The following is a 19,274-nucleotide window of genomic DNA, read 5'->3' as shown; positions in this document are numbered from 1 at the left end:
GGGAAAAATGTATGAACAAAAGGTGACGTATGATCACGTGGTCACTCAAAGTAGAGGCGGTTTCAACATGGCTGATATTTGCAAGTACAGCTTTTGCAGAAGTATGAAGAAACATTCACTAATTGACATTTGCTGCCGTCATCTCACAAACAACAAATTTTGTTGAGCAATTGTTATAAACTACTCTATCAAAATGGACCAGAAAGAGCCGCTTTGCTAGGGGTCTTTATTCCTTTTTGTCAATTTTTTCTAAGATTAGAGTGTCATAAAACTGGAAGGAACAAAATATCAACGATGAATCCTTGGAAAATATTTGCTTTTATTACAGTGGCCCAATTTTCTACCATCATCTTGCTTTCATATTTGATATTAACTGAGACCTGGAAATATGAAAATGAAAGAATCTATAAGAACACAGATGTTAATGGTAGGGATCGAGAATTAGACGAAGGTAAACTTGTAACCACTAGACACTGTCAACTGGCCATCGAAAGAGGGTCATGTGTCTCTAAGCAGGTTCAAGATCTCATCTCGAGTGGCTCAAGTGTAATTTGCTATGGAAGTACAAAAAAGAACCGTACATGCAAGTTTAATAATTTGTGCTATAATACAAAATGGGACAGTTATATGTTTTTTCATGGGCCAAAATCTAATGTCAGCGGATTACCTAAAAACAGATTTGATCCAGCCTTGCTAGACCTCACATCTGTGGATGACCACAATACAAAATATTTCAATTTTATTGATTTCTCTGCATCAGAAATCGATGGCATGAATTTAGAAGAAATTAAATATGTCAGAACCCCATCAATTTTGTTTCATCGGTTCAACCCAGAAAATTTGATGCATGTATTCCATGACGATATTCTGCCATTATGGATGACAATGAGAATATTGATCTCTGGTTTACATCAATCAGATACAAATCTAATAATGATGGATGGTAGAGACACAGGGCCTTGGTTTAATGCATACAAAACTATAAGCAAAAACATCCTTCTGAAGAAGAATTTAACAAAATATCAATATGTTTGTTTTAACAAAGTTATAATTGGTCTACTGAAAGACACCACATGGTACCAGTATGGATTTAAAGTTCCACAAGGGCCTATACCAAATAACAATGCCAATGGTGTTCATTTGAGGTTTTTTGCTGATGAATTCACATCAATGTGCAAAAGCAAAGGCAGTGGTGAACAATATGTAGTCTTAGTTGTAAGGAAACATACAAGATTGATACTCAATCAAATTGAACTTTCTATTGAATTGGCAAACATTTTCCATAAAGAAGTACTCTTTTTAGATCTTGATTACCTCACACTGGAGGAAGCAGTTTGTGCTGTTCAAAATGCTGTCACATTAGTAGGTATGCATGGAGCTGAGCTGATTCTTTCTTTATTTATGTCACCAAGAACAGCACTTGTTGAAATGTTCCCATTTGGAATTCAGCCAGAAAATTACACTCCATACAAAACTCTATCAGCTCTGATTGGATTGCAATATGTTGCTTGGAAGAATGATATTCAAGAAAACAGTAAAGCTCATCCTGAAAGAATGCCTCAGGAGGGTGGAATTTCACACCTGCCAATATCTCTTCAAAAAGAAATTCAACTTTCTAATCAAGTACCCCAGCATTTATGCTGTGATAACCCATTTTGGTTGTATAGGATTTTCCAGGACACGTTTGTAGACATAAAATCTCTTCGAAAAGTAATAGAATCACTGAACTTTGAGGACGAACTAAAAATAAAACAAGAAGCAATCATGTATCCAGACAAAGTCACAGATGTCTCATGTAATTTGGCTCTAACTACAAACAGCTCTGTTATTCTTTCTGCAACATGGGTCCCACCAGTCAATGCAAGATATTTCAAAAACAGCTTAAAATATCAAGTAATTGTCCAACAGAATACTGATGAAAACATAATAGCATATGAAGTAAATGCAACCAGAATCATTTTAAAGAATGTGGAAGGTAATGGACTTTACAACATCTGGGTTAGGTGTAAAGTTAATGAGTCTTTTGGTCCCTTATCTGGAACTAATGTGTGCGTTTGAAAGGAATAAAATAGGTTCTCCATCTACTTATTTCCTGTTTTATTTTCTTATTTTCTGCTCATTATGTAGAAAGTCTAAAAAAGAAATATCCAAGGTAGATAATTTGATTGAAAATATAATGAAACTCGCAAACTTATTTGAAAGAAATAACTGAACTTTAATCGACCACAGATACATATTTTGACAATGCTACAAATTAAGACTTTATATTGCATATTACAATACCTCAATAAGCCATCAAAGGCCTGCAGTTATACAAAATAGTTTTTTACAATCCATACAAAGGTTAATGATACAATAGCTGGAAAGCACTGACAATCCACAATGTACAGTAAAGAAAAAAAAACTTTTCGTTCAAAATACAGACCATCATTTTGCCACAGATTGTTTACATGCTATATGCAATTTATGTTGTATCATTTTTCATTGCTGCTTAAGAATTTTGATTTTTGAAGGATGCTAAATGTGTATCTTTCAGAAATTCCCAATCATAACTCCATATAATTCATTACATAAGAGTTAAATTTGAACCTGATAATTGTGAATGATAATTAGCGTATTTAACCATGTATAAGATGCACCTTTTTTCAATTATTATTGGCTTTGTTTGAGGATGCGTCTTATACTTGGTGACATTGACTGTCCCATCACTTCCTTTTGAAGGCATAGTGTCATTTTATAGGTAAACTATTATGATATTTGGAGCACCTGTTCTCTTAATTCAAATAATCACACATTTGCCAGAAATTCAGTAAAAACTTCCAAATTCTCCAGCTGCAATAGAAAAATATCTGACAAAAGCTTTTTTACTCCCAAAAGGAAAGGTTGTATCTGAATTTTTCGATTGGAAGGCACATCCCTGAAATTGTTGTTAATGAAACGGATGACGAACAACAATTTTAGGGGTTTTAAAACCTGTAAATGTGATGATATTGATTATTTTATGATGTTGAACTTTCTACTTGATGAATTTAACATAATAGGTCAACATAATATTATATCTGAAACATTGCAGTTTGAACAAGTTTCCCTCCACAGAGCAAGTGTCTACAGTATTTTCAAGTTTATTCTTTTTCTGAAATATACATGCTTTACAAGAACTGAGAAAAGGGGATGCATCTTATACACAGTAAGACATTGTAAAAACTATTTTTTCAGAATTCAAACATGGAAGTAAGGATGCATCTTATGCAAGGATGCGTGCATCTGATACACAGCAAATTACAGTAACATTTTTTTAGGTAATTCTACTAATAATGCATGAAAATCATAAGTCAGTCAAATTTAACTGATGGTTGACTGATGGTTTCAATCAATGAATAGTTTTATGATTTATATAAGATAGACAATTTGATTTCAGCTCTGTTTGGGGTTTGAAAAAATATACACCTCATTCATAATACTCAGTTTATTAAACTAGGAATTACAACAAAACCACAACTAAACAACTAAATTATGACATAAAGAGAAAACTTGTTTTGGGGTATTGGGAATGACATCTGAAAATGCTGAAAATTCATTAGTTATAATGGTGAGTTGAGGGGTCTCTTATAGAAGGTATTTTTCAGCCAATCTAGGTTCAGCTAAAGTCATTCCTAAACATTCCCTAATACTGGGTTATATGAACCCCTTTTCTCCAACAAAAAGTATTGAGTTTTGCTCCTTGCATATGCATAATTAAATTTTACTTGTCTGGTGTTACACAAGGACTGTTTCAATTGCCTATATTTAATTAAATCACCTTGTGGTGTTGGTAGGAGCAAAGTTACTTGGTATTTCACCATCTTCAGGGTATGCTTCAGCCAGAAATTCATTGGGCAAGTAGTACCAGCTTCTGTACTCATTGAAGTATTTCCCAATATCATCATTTTGAATCTGTGGTCCAGGTGTACCAATTTTACTCAATGGAACTAGGTTTTCTTGAAATGAAAGGAAAGATAAATGACAAGCTTAATATCAATCACATTCATATCAGTGATTAACGAAGATTAGTGTTGACTGGCCTGTTGTACAGTGCCCTACAGATAAAACTTTTCTGTACATTTATTAACAAATATGTGGGTACAGGTACATGTTTGCTAGGAACCTCAAAAAGGTATCTGTCTGGAATATCAAGCTCAACTTAATGGCATTCTCTTTTCGCTTTTGTAGAGTCCTTGACTGCTCTTAATAATCATTGGCAAGTCATCCAAAAAACAGCCTTGCTTTTTGGGATCAGGATTATCCTATTTCGAATGTTTCCATTAAATTGAAACAACTGAGACAATGCATTTTAACTTAATCCACAGACACACCCAGTTTAACGTTTATCAACAGAGCAAATTTTGCAGCATATAAGTAGAAATGCACTGGTAAAATCTTTTAAAGTCGTTTAAGATTGGTCGACTCTCACGATCCAGTTTTGAGATACAGTTATCAGGAAACCAAAATACAAAGACCAAGGACTATTCTCGTGAACCACGATCAAAGAATCACCAGACGATGATATTTTAGAATTAGTCGTAACAGAAATACACAAGACGATCAGGCAAAGCAAGAGACAGTAAAAAAGTACAGTGCTAATCCCTTTTGTAACATTGAAAAACAAAATATTAATTCATTTTTTAAGCAGGATTTTGCTAGAGACTGTCCGTTGATTTTTGTCATTTTGCGTACACGGCTAGGCTAACACTTGGTTTTCCTTTTTTAAACGAAATTCATCAATAATACTGACAATCATGTCGAAATCTATTTAGGAAAAAGCTGAATTTTTTGGCAATTGCAGAATTTGACTCAAATTTCTAGGGCTGAAATTACCGCCTGAAAATATGAAATGATATAATTTAAACAGCATTTGTCAAAATGAGTGCTCATGAATACTGATAACGAGCGGGAACATTATAGAACTTTATGTGACAGCTACATACCTTGTGCAGCATATCGCGAGCTGCCATCATCAGCAAGGACATTGTAGTAGGGCTGTTCTGCACCCGAAGACAAATTATAGACACCCATCTGTACACGCCAACTTTCTTCCATGTTGCAGAAATAATCCCAGCCATATATCACGCAAAAGTAATGATACCTGCAAATTAATCAGTGTAGGAAAATGATCTGGCCATAGAATACATTTTCAATTTTTCACATCACATTACAGGGAGGCAGGCTGGAAGAATATCACATTTTTTAACTACCATTGTCTTATCACTTGGTCAAATTTCAGAAACACATGACGTGAAACATTTGAAAACTGATAGCCGTTTCAGGAACATTGCAACTATAAGATTATCTAAACTTGTAAAGTTATTTGCTTATATCATAATTGTAGGCTTTAGGCTATTTGACTATCTAATTACATTTTAACTCTAAGGCTGTAACGCCTTCGCTTTATGCTAGGGCTACTATATAAAGCATGCATTTTCTTACCTTCGATGGTGCATTATCATACCAACTCGGTACTCAACGTCGGCATTTTGTGGATCACTTCGGTATTTCTAAGGTTCAATAGAAACAACAGGTAAAAGTAACCTAAGAGTTTGAATTACAAACCGTACTAGCTGACTAGACCTTGAATGTTTAGGAATAAAAATTCAAAGATAAACTTCAAATTGCTTCTACATAGACTTGCAAAATAGATTTATATAGAAAGGAAAACGTTTTTTCCGAGAATCAAATTTGGCAAAATTTTCACACACCCTTGTCCAAACATTAAAAAACAGGCCAGATCTTTCAACATGAAGAGTAATGATCAAAACGTCGAAATTATATTTAACTTTCTTATGATCAATATCGTCATTTAATTATATCAAATTTGGGCCATTATTCATCGTCCTGCAATATGCTAAACTACATTGATTTTCAGATCTTTCACTGGTTGCCACAAGAAAGCAAGTCAGTTTGTGAACAACCACAGCTAACCTTTTCACACTGATAAGCAACGAGCAAAAATTCTTAGAACGCACGTTTTGCAAAGAAAAACATAGATATATTTACTAAATTTTATGCACTATTCAAAAGTGGAAAACTTATTATGAGAAAATAAAAAAAGTTGACCAAGTTACAACTCTTGGCATGATAATTATGATAGTCCTCAAGTTTTCTAGAAGTTAAAAAATCTTCCTGGGAGGCAACTTTTTATACATTGATGGTTCAATTCTGGTGTTTTGATGTCTGAAAAATCTATCTTAAGTTTTATTCCATTTTCACGTTACTCACTTTTGGGGTATATTAATGAATATACATATCAAATCATGATACTTTTTCGTTTGGTGTTTTCCTGATTTACTTTAGGACTTCAGATTTGCTCCTGATCGGTTCAGCTTTAAATTTTATTTGTGTTACAATCACATTTCAGTTAAACAACTTAGGTTTGGATCATTGCCTTTTTCTTTTTAACTAATAAAAGTGCATTGTACGGCCTAACTTCAATCTTTAAAATGAATTGAAATGAATATGGCTAGTTGAACGAGTTTGACTTATCTGCCCCTTTCGATTTCAACATCTTTACGACTTACTAATATGCTGGATAGCAGCTTTACAAACAAGTAACGTAGCACAAAACTAGGTTGGAATACTCTTTCAAGATTTTCAAGTGCACCAAAAACTCAATGACTTAATTGGGTACGTTAATTTAACAATTAACAAATTGTTTGAGCTAGAAATGAAATGAATTTAAATGAAAAATGAGACAACAATGGCCTTGACAATGGAGTTTAAGAGCCACTTTTTTCAAATTACCGGAACAATTTTGATTTCCTGCTCTTCCTCTCGTTTTTCGATAGCATAGCCTAACAGAGATGCCAAAAGTCCTGTCTGCATTCTTCCGCGGGTGGATGAAGACAGTTGCCGAAGGTTTTCAACCACCTAGACAAATAAAGTAAAAGATGAAACACATGCTACACAAGAGAATGCGACAACATGGGCGAAACAGCAACATAATAATGATGCATTACTCATAATTTGATGTCAACTTGTAGCTGTATTACTGAAACAAAGAACATGATCAAGAAGAAACTAAAAAGACCTGAAAATATTTCTGTCTTTTTTCTAAAAATATTGAAGGCCTAGGGAATGTATAAGTTTATCAATAGTGGCGAATTAAAATTTTCGTTTCGAATATTGATCAGGCATGCCGATATACACACATACGCTTGAGACAGCTGAATCAGACCTGGAACACGTTATCTGCAAAGTCAAGCAAATAACAACCGATTTGACACAGCCCTTGAATCAGTTCTAGCCATTCTAACTAGGGCGTATAAGCCTGGCATGCCTCTGATAGGTTCTTTCACGGACTCACTCTTAAATACATTCCCTTTTAATCGGTATGGAGTAGGTCCTACTCAGTAGGATGATGCGTCTTACCTCATCAAGATTAACACCATGGTGCAAATATATCCGGGAAAGCATCAGTCTATGTTCTTCATCATCTGGGTTTAGCAACAACATAAGTTCTAGGGCTCCACAGAGTTTATCCAGTGATCTGGTAAATTGACACAAGAAGCAACAATGGAAAATCTATAGTTATAATTCAAATATAAACCTTTTTTAATAATAAATATAAAGGCTGTAATGGTCTAAAAAGTTAAACTGATGATATTGATTAGACAAATTTACAATGATAATTGCTAGTAAACAAAATTAAAAAATACAAAAGCAACGATATACATTGATATACAAGAGCTAAATGAGCATTACGATCATTCGTAAAAAGTATGATGACCATAAAAAACAATGAAAACATTATTCAAGTGAAAAGCACAAGAAACAAAAACGTATGATAAATGAAGTGGTCACCAAAACAAAGTATGAAAAAGTTTGAACAAGATTGAAGTGATATAAAGTGGAAAAAATATATATTACAGAAACATGATATAATGAAGTAAAACAATAAGATTAGTGACTTGTAATATAATAAGATACCATAAAACATAACATAAAAAGTACAATACAATAAAATATAATAAAATATAATATAATATAATATAATATAATATAATATAATATAATATAATATAATATAATATAATATAATATAATATAATATAATATAATATAATATAATATAATATAATATAATATAATATAATATAATATAATATAATATAATAAAACATTATAAAAAAAATTTAATATAATATAATATAATATAATATAATATAATATAATATAATATAATATAATATAATATAATATAATATAATATAATGTAATATAATATAATATAATATAATATAATATAATATAATATAATATAATATAATATAATATAATATAATATAATATAATATAATATAATATAATATAATATAATATAATATCATATCATATCATATCATATCATATCATATCATATCATATCATATCATATCATATCATATCATATCATATCATATCATATCATATCATATCATATCATATATTTGATGAAACAGAAATGTAGGAAACATTTACCTGCCATCTATATTGGTTGACGATCTGTATGTATTAATAATGTTTGCAACCATGCGAATGAAAACCTGGATAGAATCAACAAGATTTCCATTAAAAGTCAATTTGATGGAAATAGCCTATTTGAAGTCACCTTTACTACATCTTAATGATATAGAAAATAGAAGCATTGTCCTTATAACTTAAGAAAGATCCTCTGGAAGTCAGTTTCTGCAACCTTCTTGCAGTAACGACTGGGTTTTTATTATTAGCCGATCTAGTATTATCATAACTGTCAATAAATATTAGTCAATCAATAAGCATTCGATGGGTATCAGACTCACTGGTTGGTCAATTGTTGATTGAAAGATGGCTCAAGCCACTTGAGTATGTGTCTATTTCAACTGAATCAAGAAAACAATAAATTCAACAAAAGCTCGTACAATTTTAAAGAAAGTGTAAAGCATACGGCTCAAATGGCACAATTTTTAGGTCTTCAATCAAAGTGCAAGCTTTTATAAGAAACAACTTACTGGAATTCAGGCTTTGTGTTTCCTAGTTATTTTGCTTTCAGTTGCAACTACTGAAAGTGCATTGCTACATTGGTTTATGTCTAATCCTTCATAATATTTTCTCGATTTTCCATCAAACGATCTTATGAGCCCATATTTGCTGGGCATCTTCGATAGTAGCGATTTGTTTGTTTGAACGTATCATTCTCTCTCTTCACTAAACACAGCCTGTCCATGTTTCTTAAATGGTTCTTAATTTTTGGACAGCCAAATGCCACTTATATGCAAACTTCTTAAAAAGAAACTTGCATGCATGCCAGATTATGCACATACGACCTTACTTGCTTCGGAGTGGCTGTTGGGAAAAGAGCTTTTCTTGGAATTGTATTTCTGCTTTCGTGAGGCAGAATTAGAATGCAGTCGTGTTCATCCATCACTCTTCCACCATTAAACGCATCAATATATTTGTGGTAGGTGCTGTAAAAAAGTTTGAAAGGTCAGATCAGTGGGTAAATTGAAGGCAGTAAGAAGCTTCCAGTTTGTTATATAGAGTTTCGTAAACTGTCTTTACTAAATGAAGATCACAATTTTAAAGAAAAACTCTAAATAACATACACTTGACCAAATAGCTATAAGCATGGATGTTGGAAAACCCTTTAAGGAAAATGCAGCAGAGAACAAAACAATGAACAGCGTGTCTCGTATTCCAATAAACAAGAAACGATTTTGTCAATGAGCTAGTTTACTTTCCGTCCTTTTTCTCTCTTGTTTTCATTTTTCTTGTGATGTGCTTGATATGAACTACGTAATTGTAACCTTGCTCTTGCTCGGTGGATATAGTATAAAGATGCTTTATTTAGACAAAAAGCCAGTTTACAGGTTTGCAAAGTCACAGCATGAAACTCTGTTAGGATATTTTCGTATGCAGCTAGATATTTTGCAGAGGCTTGAGTCATGCTTTAAATTAGTTATTTTTCTATAATTTTTTTGAGTAAATATCTGCAAGGCTTGTCTTTAAATCTTCAATAAGTTTCCCCGTAGATATTATTGCTAAAAAGTACATCTAAATTTATGTTTTCAGTAAAATAAGACGATCAGTTGTTCGTCGCAAATGATTTTCCATTGACCAAGTCTGCCTAAAATGATGGCTCTAAGCACACAAATGCAGGGAAACTAATTTCAGAATTCATAAAATTTCTACCTGGTCAGAAAACAGTAAATTTTGGTTCTAGATAAATATCACTGAAAACTATCAATTCAGTCCCTTACTTGAAATAACGTTGTAAGGGCAAATCATGAATATAACTAAGCACAAATGAAAAACGATACCTCGAGGCAGTTAGAGAATATCTCAGAAAAATTATTACTGTATAAATGGTTTTGAAAAGTTGCTCAATCCCATTTTAGTTTAAGCACCCAGGCTTACAAACAATACAGAATTATTAATCATACTCTTCCCAAAAAGATGAGGAAGGTAGGGAAGGCTTGTAAGAGGAAAGGTAAAAAGGAAGGACCAGAGTGCAAAATTCACATTTTAATTTTCAACAAACAAACCAAAGGAAAACATCACAATTAATACCTCGAAGCAGCTGAAGAGTATCTCAGCAAAAAATGTGTTGGAAAGTTTACCTTGAAATAAAATACAGCTTATTATTCATTTGAAGCATTAAAAAAATACTGTTTTATTTCATTGAGACATTGGGGGTGTAGATACAAAATGAAAAACTTTGGCTCATATGAAAAACGATATATCGGTTGATAGAAAGGCTGGTATATTTCAGCAAGCTTTCATGCAATACCTTGATGGGTTTTGTAAGGGAATTTCAACCTAAAATTTCACAAGGCTGGTTCAACAGGAAATCGTCCAAAATGCCTTTTATCTCATTGTATTTGGCATTCTTTAGATATAATATTGAAACACAATTGACTTTCCCTCGTTCTGTTTTAAGAAACTCAAGCTCAATTTCTTTAAACTAAAATATGCCGTAGAATTAATTCGCTAGAGGGGCTTGGCATTTTCTACAAAATAATATTGGTGCCGATATTGAGGAATAAAAACCATTGAGAAATATCATCGAAAACTTACTGGTTCAAGATGAATTCCAAATCTTTTGGCAACGGCAGAGTAAATAGTTGATAAAGTAATCGGTATTCCTGTGTGGAGTTTCAATACCTTGAGAGCAAATAAAGAATGATAGTTGAAACTTAATACCAAGACTCAGAAAAATTCACCAAAGAGTTACTGCAAACTTTGCCGTATTGCCATCTAGCTGGGATCCTACTTAATAACCAATATATTTAAATGATATTTGCTTGTTCCTGGATCTTAAATTTTCAGACGAAAATTGTTTTATAACAAATGAGGTTACATTTAAGGTTGAAAATCTTTTCAGGCTAAAAATCAAACAAATACAAAAAGCATGAAACACAAAATTACACTTTATTTTAAAGTTAAACAAACCTTGTCGATGAATGAATTGTTGACATCGTAATAAGAGCGGTTGTTTCCGTGAAAACCAAGTTCTTTGAATAGAACTTCATTAATCGCTTCTATTGTTATATCATCTTCACCGGGCAGTGGTTGTGCATTTGTGTATCTCTTCTTTACAACAGCAACTACAACAAAAACAGAGATTTGTTTGAGTCTACTTCACTTGGCTATTCAAGCTTTGATTGACTTCTCTTGACAATGATGATTGTCGTTTGCCGAAAGGAACTCTATCGACGTCAAAGATAGAGTAAGGTTGTTGTAAATGCAACCAAGAAAGGTCAAAAAGTTACCCACAAAAGCCAGATTTAGATAAGGCAGACTTTTTGACCAAAATGTCAGTGCTGATATGTTGCTGAAGGCATATGAGCTGAAACAAGGCATTTGGATTTTTCAATAGAAGTAGGGATGAAATCCTCTATTTCGCTTCAAAATGTTTGGTCGTTTATTTTGGCCAATAAAAATGCACTAACATTGTTGTTTAAGTAGAACCAGATGAAATAAATAAATTGCGGTAAATCAGGCTCTGCAGCAGGACCCTTTACAGAACAATTTGCAATTCATCGGTGCCAAAAATTAAAAATTTGATAAGGAAAAAACTCAATCGGATAATCAAGCTCAACGGAAAAATTTTGTAGAAATCAAGAACTGGAGCGCTGGGTGGAAATTGTATTAATCTTACTTCTGAGTTAATTTTCCTTTTTTTTTATTTTTTATTTTAATGCTACTTTAGTAAATTCTCCAGATTGGTTGTAAAGCCTTTAGTAGTTAACGATTGAAGAACGATAGAAAATATGGCTAACAACAAAATAAAACTAAAACGAATCAAAAAATAAAGTAGATTCTCTGTCAAATTCACAAACTCTGTCTTCTAATACTTCCTCTCTAGATCTTGTAAAATTGGAACACTTTACCCTCTTCCTCCTTCCCTAATGAATATGCCTTGAAAACATTTTTACCTTTATTCTCTACCAATGAAATTATTTCTTGCATGTTCTTTCTTATTTCCTCCTCATTGATTGTACTTAATTGACCACACCATTGTGTTACCAAAACTGCACCTAAAGAAATGGATTTGACTAATTTTGCTTAAGTGAGTGCTAATACATTAAAGGGTACAAAAGCACTTCTTGCAAATCTTTTGGATATAACAAGAATTTACATTGCTAAACCAATTGCTATAAAACTTGATCGGCATGATGATAATGTGACAAATAGTTACCTAGCAATAAATTGGTAAACTAAGAATCACTAATTTTGAACAAAAAATCACTAATTTTGAACTAAAACTCGTGAATTTTTGAATTAAAATCACTAATTTTTGAATTAAAAATCCTCAATTTTTGAATCAAAAAACACTAATTTTTGAATTAAAAATCATCAATTTTTGAATAAAAAATCATCAATTTTTGAATTAAAAATCATCAATTTTTGAATTAAATTCACTAATTTTTGAATTAAAAAACACTAATTTTTGAATTAAAATCAATAATTTTTTAATTAAAAAACATTAATTTTTGAATCAAAAATCATCAATAAGTAAGTAGTTTTGTATCAACACAAAAGTCTGCCAGGCAGTCTTTTAAAGCATTTAATTTATTATTTAGCATAATAAAAATCAGCTAAAATGATACAAAATTTTGTTGAAGAACTAATTATAATCATCTTGGTTCTCCAGTATCATTTTGTAACAGCTTTTTAAAACTTATCATTAACCAACCATATGATAGAAATTTAGCACAAGTCTTTAAAATAAGAAATGTAGAGAATTTTTTGAAATCTTGTTCCACTAGCTTAAACTTTTAGTTAATGACTTATTGCTTAGGAAACAGGGTTCAAATTTAGATGACATGATATCACTTTATCTTTCATACCCTCAGCATACCCATCAAGCTTTTTTGCTTTTAAAAGAAACTGAATACCACAACGACATAAAGCAAATGTCCTTATTGCTTCCATTGTATTTAGCTACAGTACCTTCTAATAAACTCTGCTGTTCTTCTGGCTTTAACAAAAACTCACACCATCTCTTTTTAAGCTGATGCTGTCTCACATAAATATAAATCAATCTTGTGTAGTACTTCAGCGTGAGTTCTGTTGGTCTAAAATTAAAGAAACACAAATGATACATCAATTAAAGTGAAACTGTTAGAAGCTGGTATGTTAAAGGTTATCTCTTCGCAGTTGCAGTAAATCTTTTCATGAACTGGGAAAATAGAAAAGAAAGAATGAAATTAATTTCAAAGAATTCTATGGAAATAAATCATAAACAAGATCATTTAATTCCACAAATAACAATAAATTCAAGCAGCAATACCTCACTGCATTCACAATGCCATAAAATACATTTTCAATTTGTACAATGTCCTCTGCATCTTTTTTGTCACAATACTCTCCAAATTTGGCAAGGTCTTTATTCTCCAAACAATCTTTTTTAAAGGACCTCTTGATAATGGCATTGATCATTCTTCTTAAGTCTTTTTCACATATAAACCTTCGTTTATAAACATCCTTCCAGATACTGTCATAGCTTGGCAAAGCCTTCCAGATTTCCCATCTGATATGGAAAGAACAATATTCAAGAGTGAGCAACACTAAGAATCTGGTACTTCTTATATATAGATAGATATTTTCTATATACAGATAGTTATTTTCTATATATTATTTACTCTGGTTTTGGTCATACACCATGCTAGGGAGCTTCCACATTTCATATTCAAATGTAAACTTGATGAATTGAACAGCTATTGTCCCAAGTTCCTAACGAAAATGGTGTGCATGGCCCATAAACTGTGCAAAAAGACTTCTTTAGTTGCATGAGCTGGTGCACATTCTCTGACCTTTGATTCAGGTGCACACCAGCAAGGGCGCCTAAGCCACAGGTTGCTCTTTTTGCCAACTGCATGACCAAAAAGTGCCCTTGAATTGCTTAGGTGCTATACGATATGAGCAAAGAGGCGACCTTTTGAGGCAATGATCTAAAATGTTTCTTTTTGATCTGCTTTCAAAAATACCAGAAAAGAAATTCACAACAAAGGTTACAAAAAGGCGGAGGTGATGGAAAATTGGCCATGGGCCTTGAGGTTTAGGGCGCTCGCAAGGTTGTGAAAGCAATTTTTTAGACAAACAAAATTGTGCAACTTTTTAAACGAGTGCAAGAAGGTAACAGCAAAAAAATATTCTGAAATGAATTTTTAGGTAATTTAAACGGCATGGTCGCCAAAATTTTTTTGCTCACTTCGCTTGCAAAGGGCCTCCTCTTTCAATTCTGCCACAAGGTCTCAGAAACCTCTCAGTGGCACTATACACAACTAAGCCAGAAAAAATCTATATCATTGTAGCCCTGCTTTATGTAACAGCCTTTTCAACAATAATGGAATTATATGATTCCTTCTGCTCTCGAATTCTTTGTCAAGCAGATTGAGCCAACTTTTGAACTCTGTTGACGAAATTCTCTGAATTTTCATCTTTCAATACTTGTGATCTTTATAAGAAATATGTACTATGTAACATCAGTTATATTTGATTCACATCATATTTAGCGTTGGTAATTTAAATTAGGTGGCTTTATTTAGCTTGAATATAGCTGCAGATTGTACCAATTTTAAACCACCAAAGGAAAAAACAGGAGTTATATCCAAAAGTTAAATCAAGTAATCTTGATCGTCATCAGAAATTTTTTTTGTTTTAATGTAAAGTAGGGTTGGGTTCAGCCACCCTTGATGGCTTGATGATTGATGTTGGGGTGGAAGGAGTTTTAAGAATGAAGCTTGACTGTAGTCTTGATTCAAATCTATTTTTTATTGGTGCTACCTTCATTTACAAAAGTCTTTAGGGCATAGCAACGCAAAATTTCCCTAGCACAGACTCTCCCTCCCTTGACAGGGCTTTCACCTACAATCATGAAGCTTCCGGCGCCTCTGCATACCAGATATTCCTTTATATTGTAAGAATTGCCAATGTTTTAAGTGCAGCTCAATGAGATGTGTTGACTTGACGTTCCTTAGGATGTGATCTTAAACACCAATCTCTTTAAAATTTTAGTGGTCTCAGGCCCTCTCAGTGATTTTGTAGTAATCTAAACTTTTGATTGTAGTTATCTATGTGGTGGAGGAATGTGCTGTGTTGTGCAGACCGCTGGTGTCACTTGTATTTCTAATAAAGTTAATTTTGACTGGTTTATGGACAAGTCTGGTCTGCCTGCTCAAGATATAGGTAAACTTTGCTTTAAAAAATATAAAAATAAATGCAAAGTTAGAGATGCTGTTGTCCTAATTAAAGCCAGATCAAACAGCAGGTCTCCACAATTTTAGCCGAAGCAATGCCCCCAGACCCTCCAATAACTGTCTCTATTTGCTGGGTGCACAACCCCAACATACAACTATGCTGCGTCATGCACAAAATGTTTTGAGTTTTGAGTACCTCCTATGAAACTGGATTATGAACAGACCCCAGTCAGTTAGTGATAATATCCTTAATGGAAAATTTTTTGACATCAAGTTGCCTTTTTAATACAGGCATCTTGAGTGGAGAAACGACAATTATTCCACCAACTTGAGACTCAAGACAAAAATCGTCACAAGTGGGCCATCATCTTTGATGTCACAAGTGACATGTTCTTACCACGTATAGTGTTTCTCTATAGATACCCTTAAGAAAATGCTGCAGATAAATGTTTATTTTGTGCATGTACAAAGAACTTATTCTTCATTTTTGACATTTAATTTACTTTCTCAATGGATTAGGACTCTAATCATAGTTTTATTACACTGATTCTAATGCAGCTGGGAAATTTCAGCTGTCTAAATTTGTGTCACCAACTAGAGGTGGCGCCAGAATCTTCTGACAGAGGGTTTTGAGCTTCCAACAGGGGGGCTAAAATGACTAAAATATGCAGTTTTTGTACATTATTTTGTCAAATTTGCCCTGACAATAACCTAAAATTTTATCCAATGGTGGGGGGGGGGGCAAGATGCTTCTATCGGAGGGGCTATAGCCCCCCTAGCCCTCCCCTGGCGCCACCAATGCTACCAACCACTGCTGCTGCTTGGGCGGACTGTCGTCCAATGGCTCAATGGCATGACTGACATTTGTTTGTCTTCTTATCTCAGAATATTTTCAGTAAAACACGAAATTTCACTTGACTTGATCTTGTGATGTCTATCGAGATTTTTATAAACTTTTGGCGACAATGTTGTTTCCGCTTTGGGAAATTTGGGAGTCTGCTGTGACGTAATTGACGAATAAAAGTGCCAAAAACATGGAAAAGATGAATCTGAGAAGAACAATTTTACCAGATCTGAAGCAAGCAACAAATTTTACATAGAATAATAAATAAGCCAAATTTATTTTTGCGTGTCAGTTCTCACAGGGCCTTTGATAGTAATTTTAAATATATATATATATCCTTGTTCCATGTAAAACTTGTTTGTGATTATTTTGTTACTATTGTTTTATTTTTCTGGTGCAGGTGACCATAATAAGTGAAAAGCCATAATTTGGAAATGGTAGTGGTAACCAAATAATGCAATGGGAAGAAAAATGCATCTTATTTACCTTTGTTTTGCCTTCATACGCCACACCTCTTTGCTATTTGCAACATCACCAAGTCTGTGGCAAGTCCTCGAAAGACTGCAGATATCTTTATGGTCCAAAAGTTTTAGATTGAAAATCTTCTCAATCACTTCATTTGCCAGCGATAAAATGTTTATTTCAGAACCATTTTTGTTGCCCGAATTATCGGCCATTTTAGATGTTTTTGAGTGGACTCTTTCTCATTTTCACCTTTTTGGAAGTGAGGCAAGCAAAACACTCAAAGAAAAAGACTTTTCAAAGTTAACAACATAGGTATTTGAGATTAAACTTTTTCAAAAGTTCCTTGAAATTTTTTTTGCAACCATTCACTACCTCTGGCATTTCTTCAATGCCCCATTTACGCATATTGAAAAATTCCTGATGCCCATTCATGAAAGATCTTACGACAACTAAGCAGCAGCGGTTTTAGGGACTGTGGGGTCCGAGGCCAAAATATCTGCGGGGCCCTTGTTCTTTACACTTTCTATTCCTTTTCTAAGGTGTGGGGCCCCTTTTGGCTACCTTAATGGCGGGGTCAGGGGCCATAGCCAACCTGGACCCCCCTTAGAACCGCCACTGCAAGTAAACCGTAACGTGGTTACCCTCAGCATATGTTTATGAGACTTTACAAAATACCTATATTCATGTGGTCTCAAGTTCAAAAACTTCTATCCTGCTTTGGGTTCCATATCTACAAAAATGTTTCGATCTTGTCTTACTTCATTGTAGTCATTTGTCATCTCGGTCTTGTTGCTATAAGGGTATACTCACGCCATTTACAACAAGATTTGGAACTCACTGACGTAGAGAAAAAACTAGCAAAAACAATTTCTTGGAAGAATCAGTGAAAGAGAGGATAAACACCTTGACTCTTCCAGAAAGAAAATACAAGAATACAACTTAAAGGACAAGTGACACACTTTTCACCCTATCTTTTTTTTTCTATCCTATTTTTAAAAGTGACACACTTTTATAAATTATCACAAACTACGTCATCGTGTCACGTGATTCATTTCCCGCCATAATTTGAAAAGGGTTTTTAAGTAAGAAAATGAAATCAGAAAGGAAAAATATTTAAACAACACACTCATACAGCATTTTATTTTAATTTAAAAGAAGAAAAAAAATTGGCGCCAAAAGCGTGTCACTTGTCCTTTAAAGCTGAACCTCATTATAGATGCATAGATAGCCTTTTTCTGAGAAAATAAATGAGATTAAGAGCGAAGGCATTACTGAAACTGGCTCAAATTGTCATACATCATCTGTATCAAGTTATAATACTGTTTATAGTGACAATACTGATAATGAAATTTAGAAGCATGAACTTGAAAATCATGACTTCATAACCCAACTGAGAGATGCATGACGTTATGACCTTATAACCCACCTGGAAGGCTAGATCTTCACTTATACATTATCAAAAATTCAAATTTTATGACACGATTTATGATCACGCCCTTAAGGTCAAAATATTTTTGCATATTTGCAAATTTGTATAATTTTTACCCAGGCTGCAGCAATCAGGCAAAGTGTATCGAATTTCAGGCTCCTTCAGGCAATTTTATTTCAATAGAGTAACAAAATTTGGGAAGATCCATCTTAAGTTTCTTTAACGTTGTCTCCACTATACCTACGCGAGCAATTTTAAAAAAATTGTAAAAAGATATGGGAGATTGAGAAAAGAAACAAGTTTTTAAGTATAGAACTAATGACCGAAAAATTAATGTCCTCATATGATTCTTGAGCTTGTTTGCTACATAGCCCGAGGTGGATATTTATTGCAGCTGACCGCTCAACATTATGACAATTTGGCAGCAACAATGTTTATAACCGCTAACATAAGGAAGTTATTTTTCATTAGAGGAGATGACCCTAATCGAACAAGCAATCTTAAAAATACCTATAAGTCATAACCTTTAAAAATTCACATTAAATATAATCTGCATGGGAAGTGGAAGATTTCTGTTATGATTAGCTGCCTACTTATAGAAGTGGCGATCACTACTTCCAGAGCATAGCAAGGATGTTTTCATTGGGGGCTTTTAGCCTGGTTATTGGCATTATCATATTTTAGGAAATTATGGAGGAGCAAAGGCCTCTCGAATTTTTTACTCGTTGATTCTCTTCAACAAATCTTTCGGTTTATTTCAATGTGGAACCATTTTTAATAGTTATAAGTGGATGAGTTGATTCTAGGTCTTGTTCGTACGTAGTGGTACAAGAAGTGTTTGTTG

At 33.3% G+C, this 19,274-nt stretch overlaps 2 protein-coding genes across 2 annotated transcripts; one reads left to right on the top strand and one right to left on the bottom strand.

Annotated features, from left to right (window-relative positions):
• The first annotated feature begins 40 nt into the window (after positions 1-40).
• Positions 41-2,670, top strand: LOC148960341 (protein O-linked-mannose beta-1,4-N-acetylglucosaminyltransferase 2-like). Its single transcript, XM_089116172.1, has one exon. It carries the CDS (start codon positions 295-297, stop codon positions 2,056-2,058), a length of 1,764 nt encoding a protein of 587 aa, XP_088972298.1. The 5' UTR covers positions 41-294; the 3' UTR covers positions 2,059-2,670.
• Positions 2,158-19,188, bottom strand: LOC135691084 (F-box only protein 21). Its single transcript, XM_089116171.1, has 14 exons — positions 17,023-19,188; positions 13,784-14,023; positions 13,444-13,568; positions 12,426-12,527; positions 11,440-11,594; positions 11,065-11,151; positions 10,558-10,607; positions 9,320-9,455; positions 8,491-8,555; positions 7,402-7,519; positions 6,775-6,900; positions 5,464-5,531; positions 4,965-5,122; positions 2,158-3,977 (listed from the first exon to the last, which is right to left on the bottom strand). The coding sequence occupies exons 1-14, from the start codon at positions 17,211-17,213 to the stop codon at positions 3,796-3,798; spliced, it is 1,803 nt and encodes a 600-aa protein (XP_088972297.1). The 5' UTR covers positions 17,214-19,188; the 3' UTR covers positions 2,158-3,795.
• Between the last annotated feature and the right edge of the window lie 86 nt (positions 19,189-19,274).

Source organism: Rhopilema esculentum, chromosome 4, assembly GCF_057945365.1.
Source record: "Rhopilema esculentum isolate cy_ngs chromosome 4, ASM5794536v1, whole genome shotgun sequence".
NCBI classification, from domain to species: Eukaryota; Metazoa; Cnidaria; class Scyphozoa; order Rhizostomeae; family Rhizostomatidae; genus Rhopilema; species Rhopilema esculentum.
Note: the sequence above shows the minus strand (reverse complement) of the source record. Positions and strands in the feature narration are given on the sequence as shown.

Bases quoted from the DNA above. Each gene is read 5' to 3' on its own strand.
- LOC135691084 (XM_089116171.1), bottom strand. From the start codon at position 17,213: ATGGCCGATAATTCGGGCAACAAAAATGGTTCTGAAATAAACATTTTA. The intron at 7,520-8,490 runs GTAAATGTTTCC...TCAATTTACCAG, and splicing joins TCAACCAATATAGATGGCAG to ATCACTGGATAAACTCTGTG. The intron at 5,532-6,774 runs GTAATTTGAAAA...ATTGAACCTTAG, and splicing joins AGGAAATCAAAATTGTTCCG to AAATACCGAAGTGATCCACA.
- LOC148960341 (XM_089116172.1), top strand. From the start codon at position 295: ATGAATCCTTGGAAAATATTTGCTTTTATTACAGTGGCCCAATTTTCT.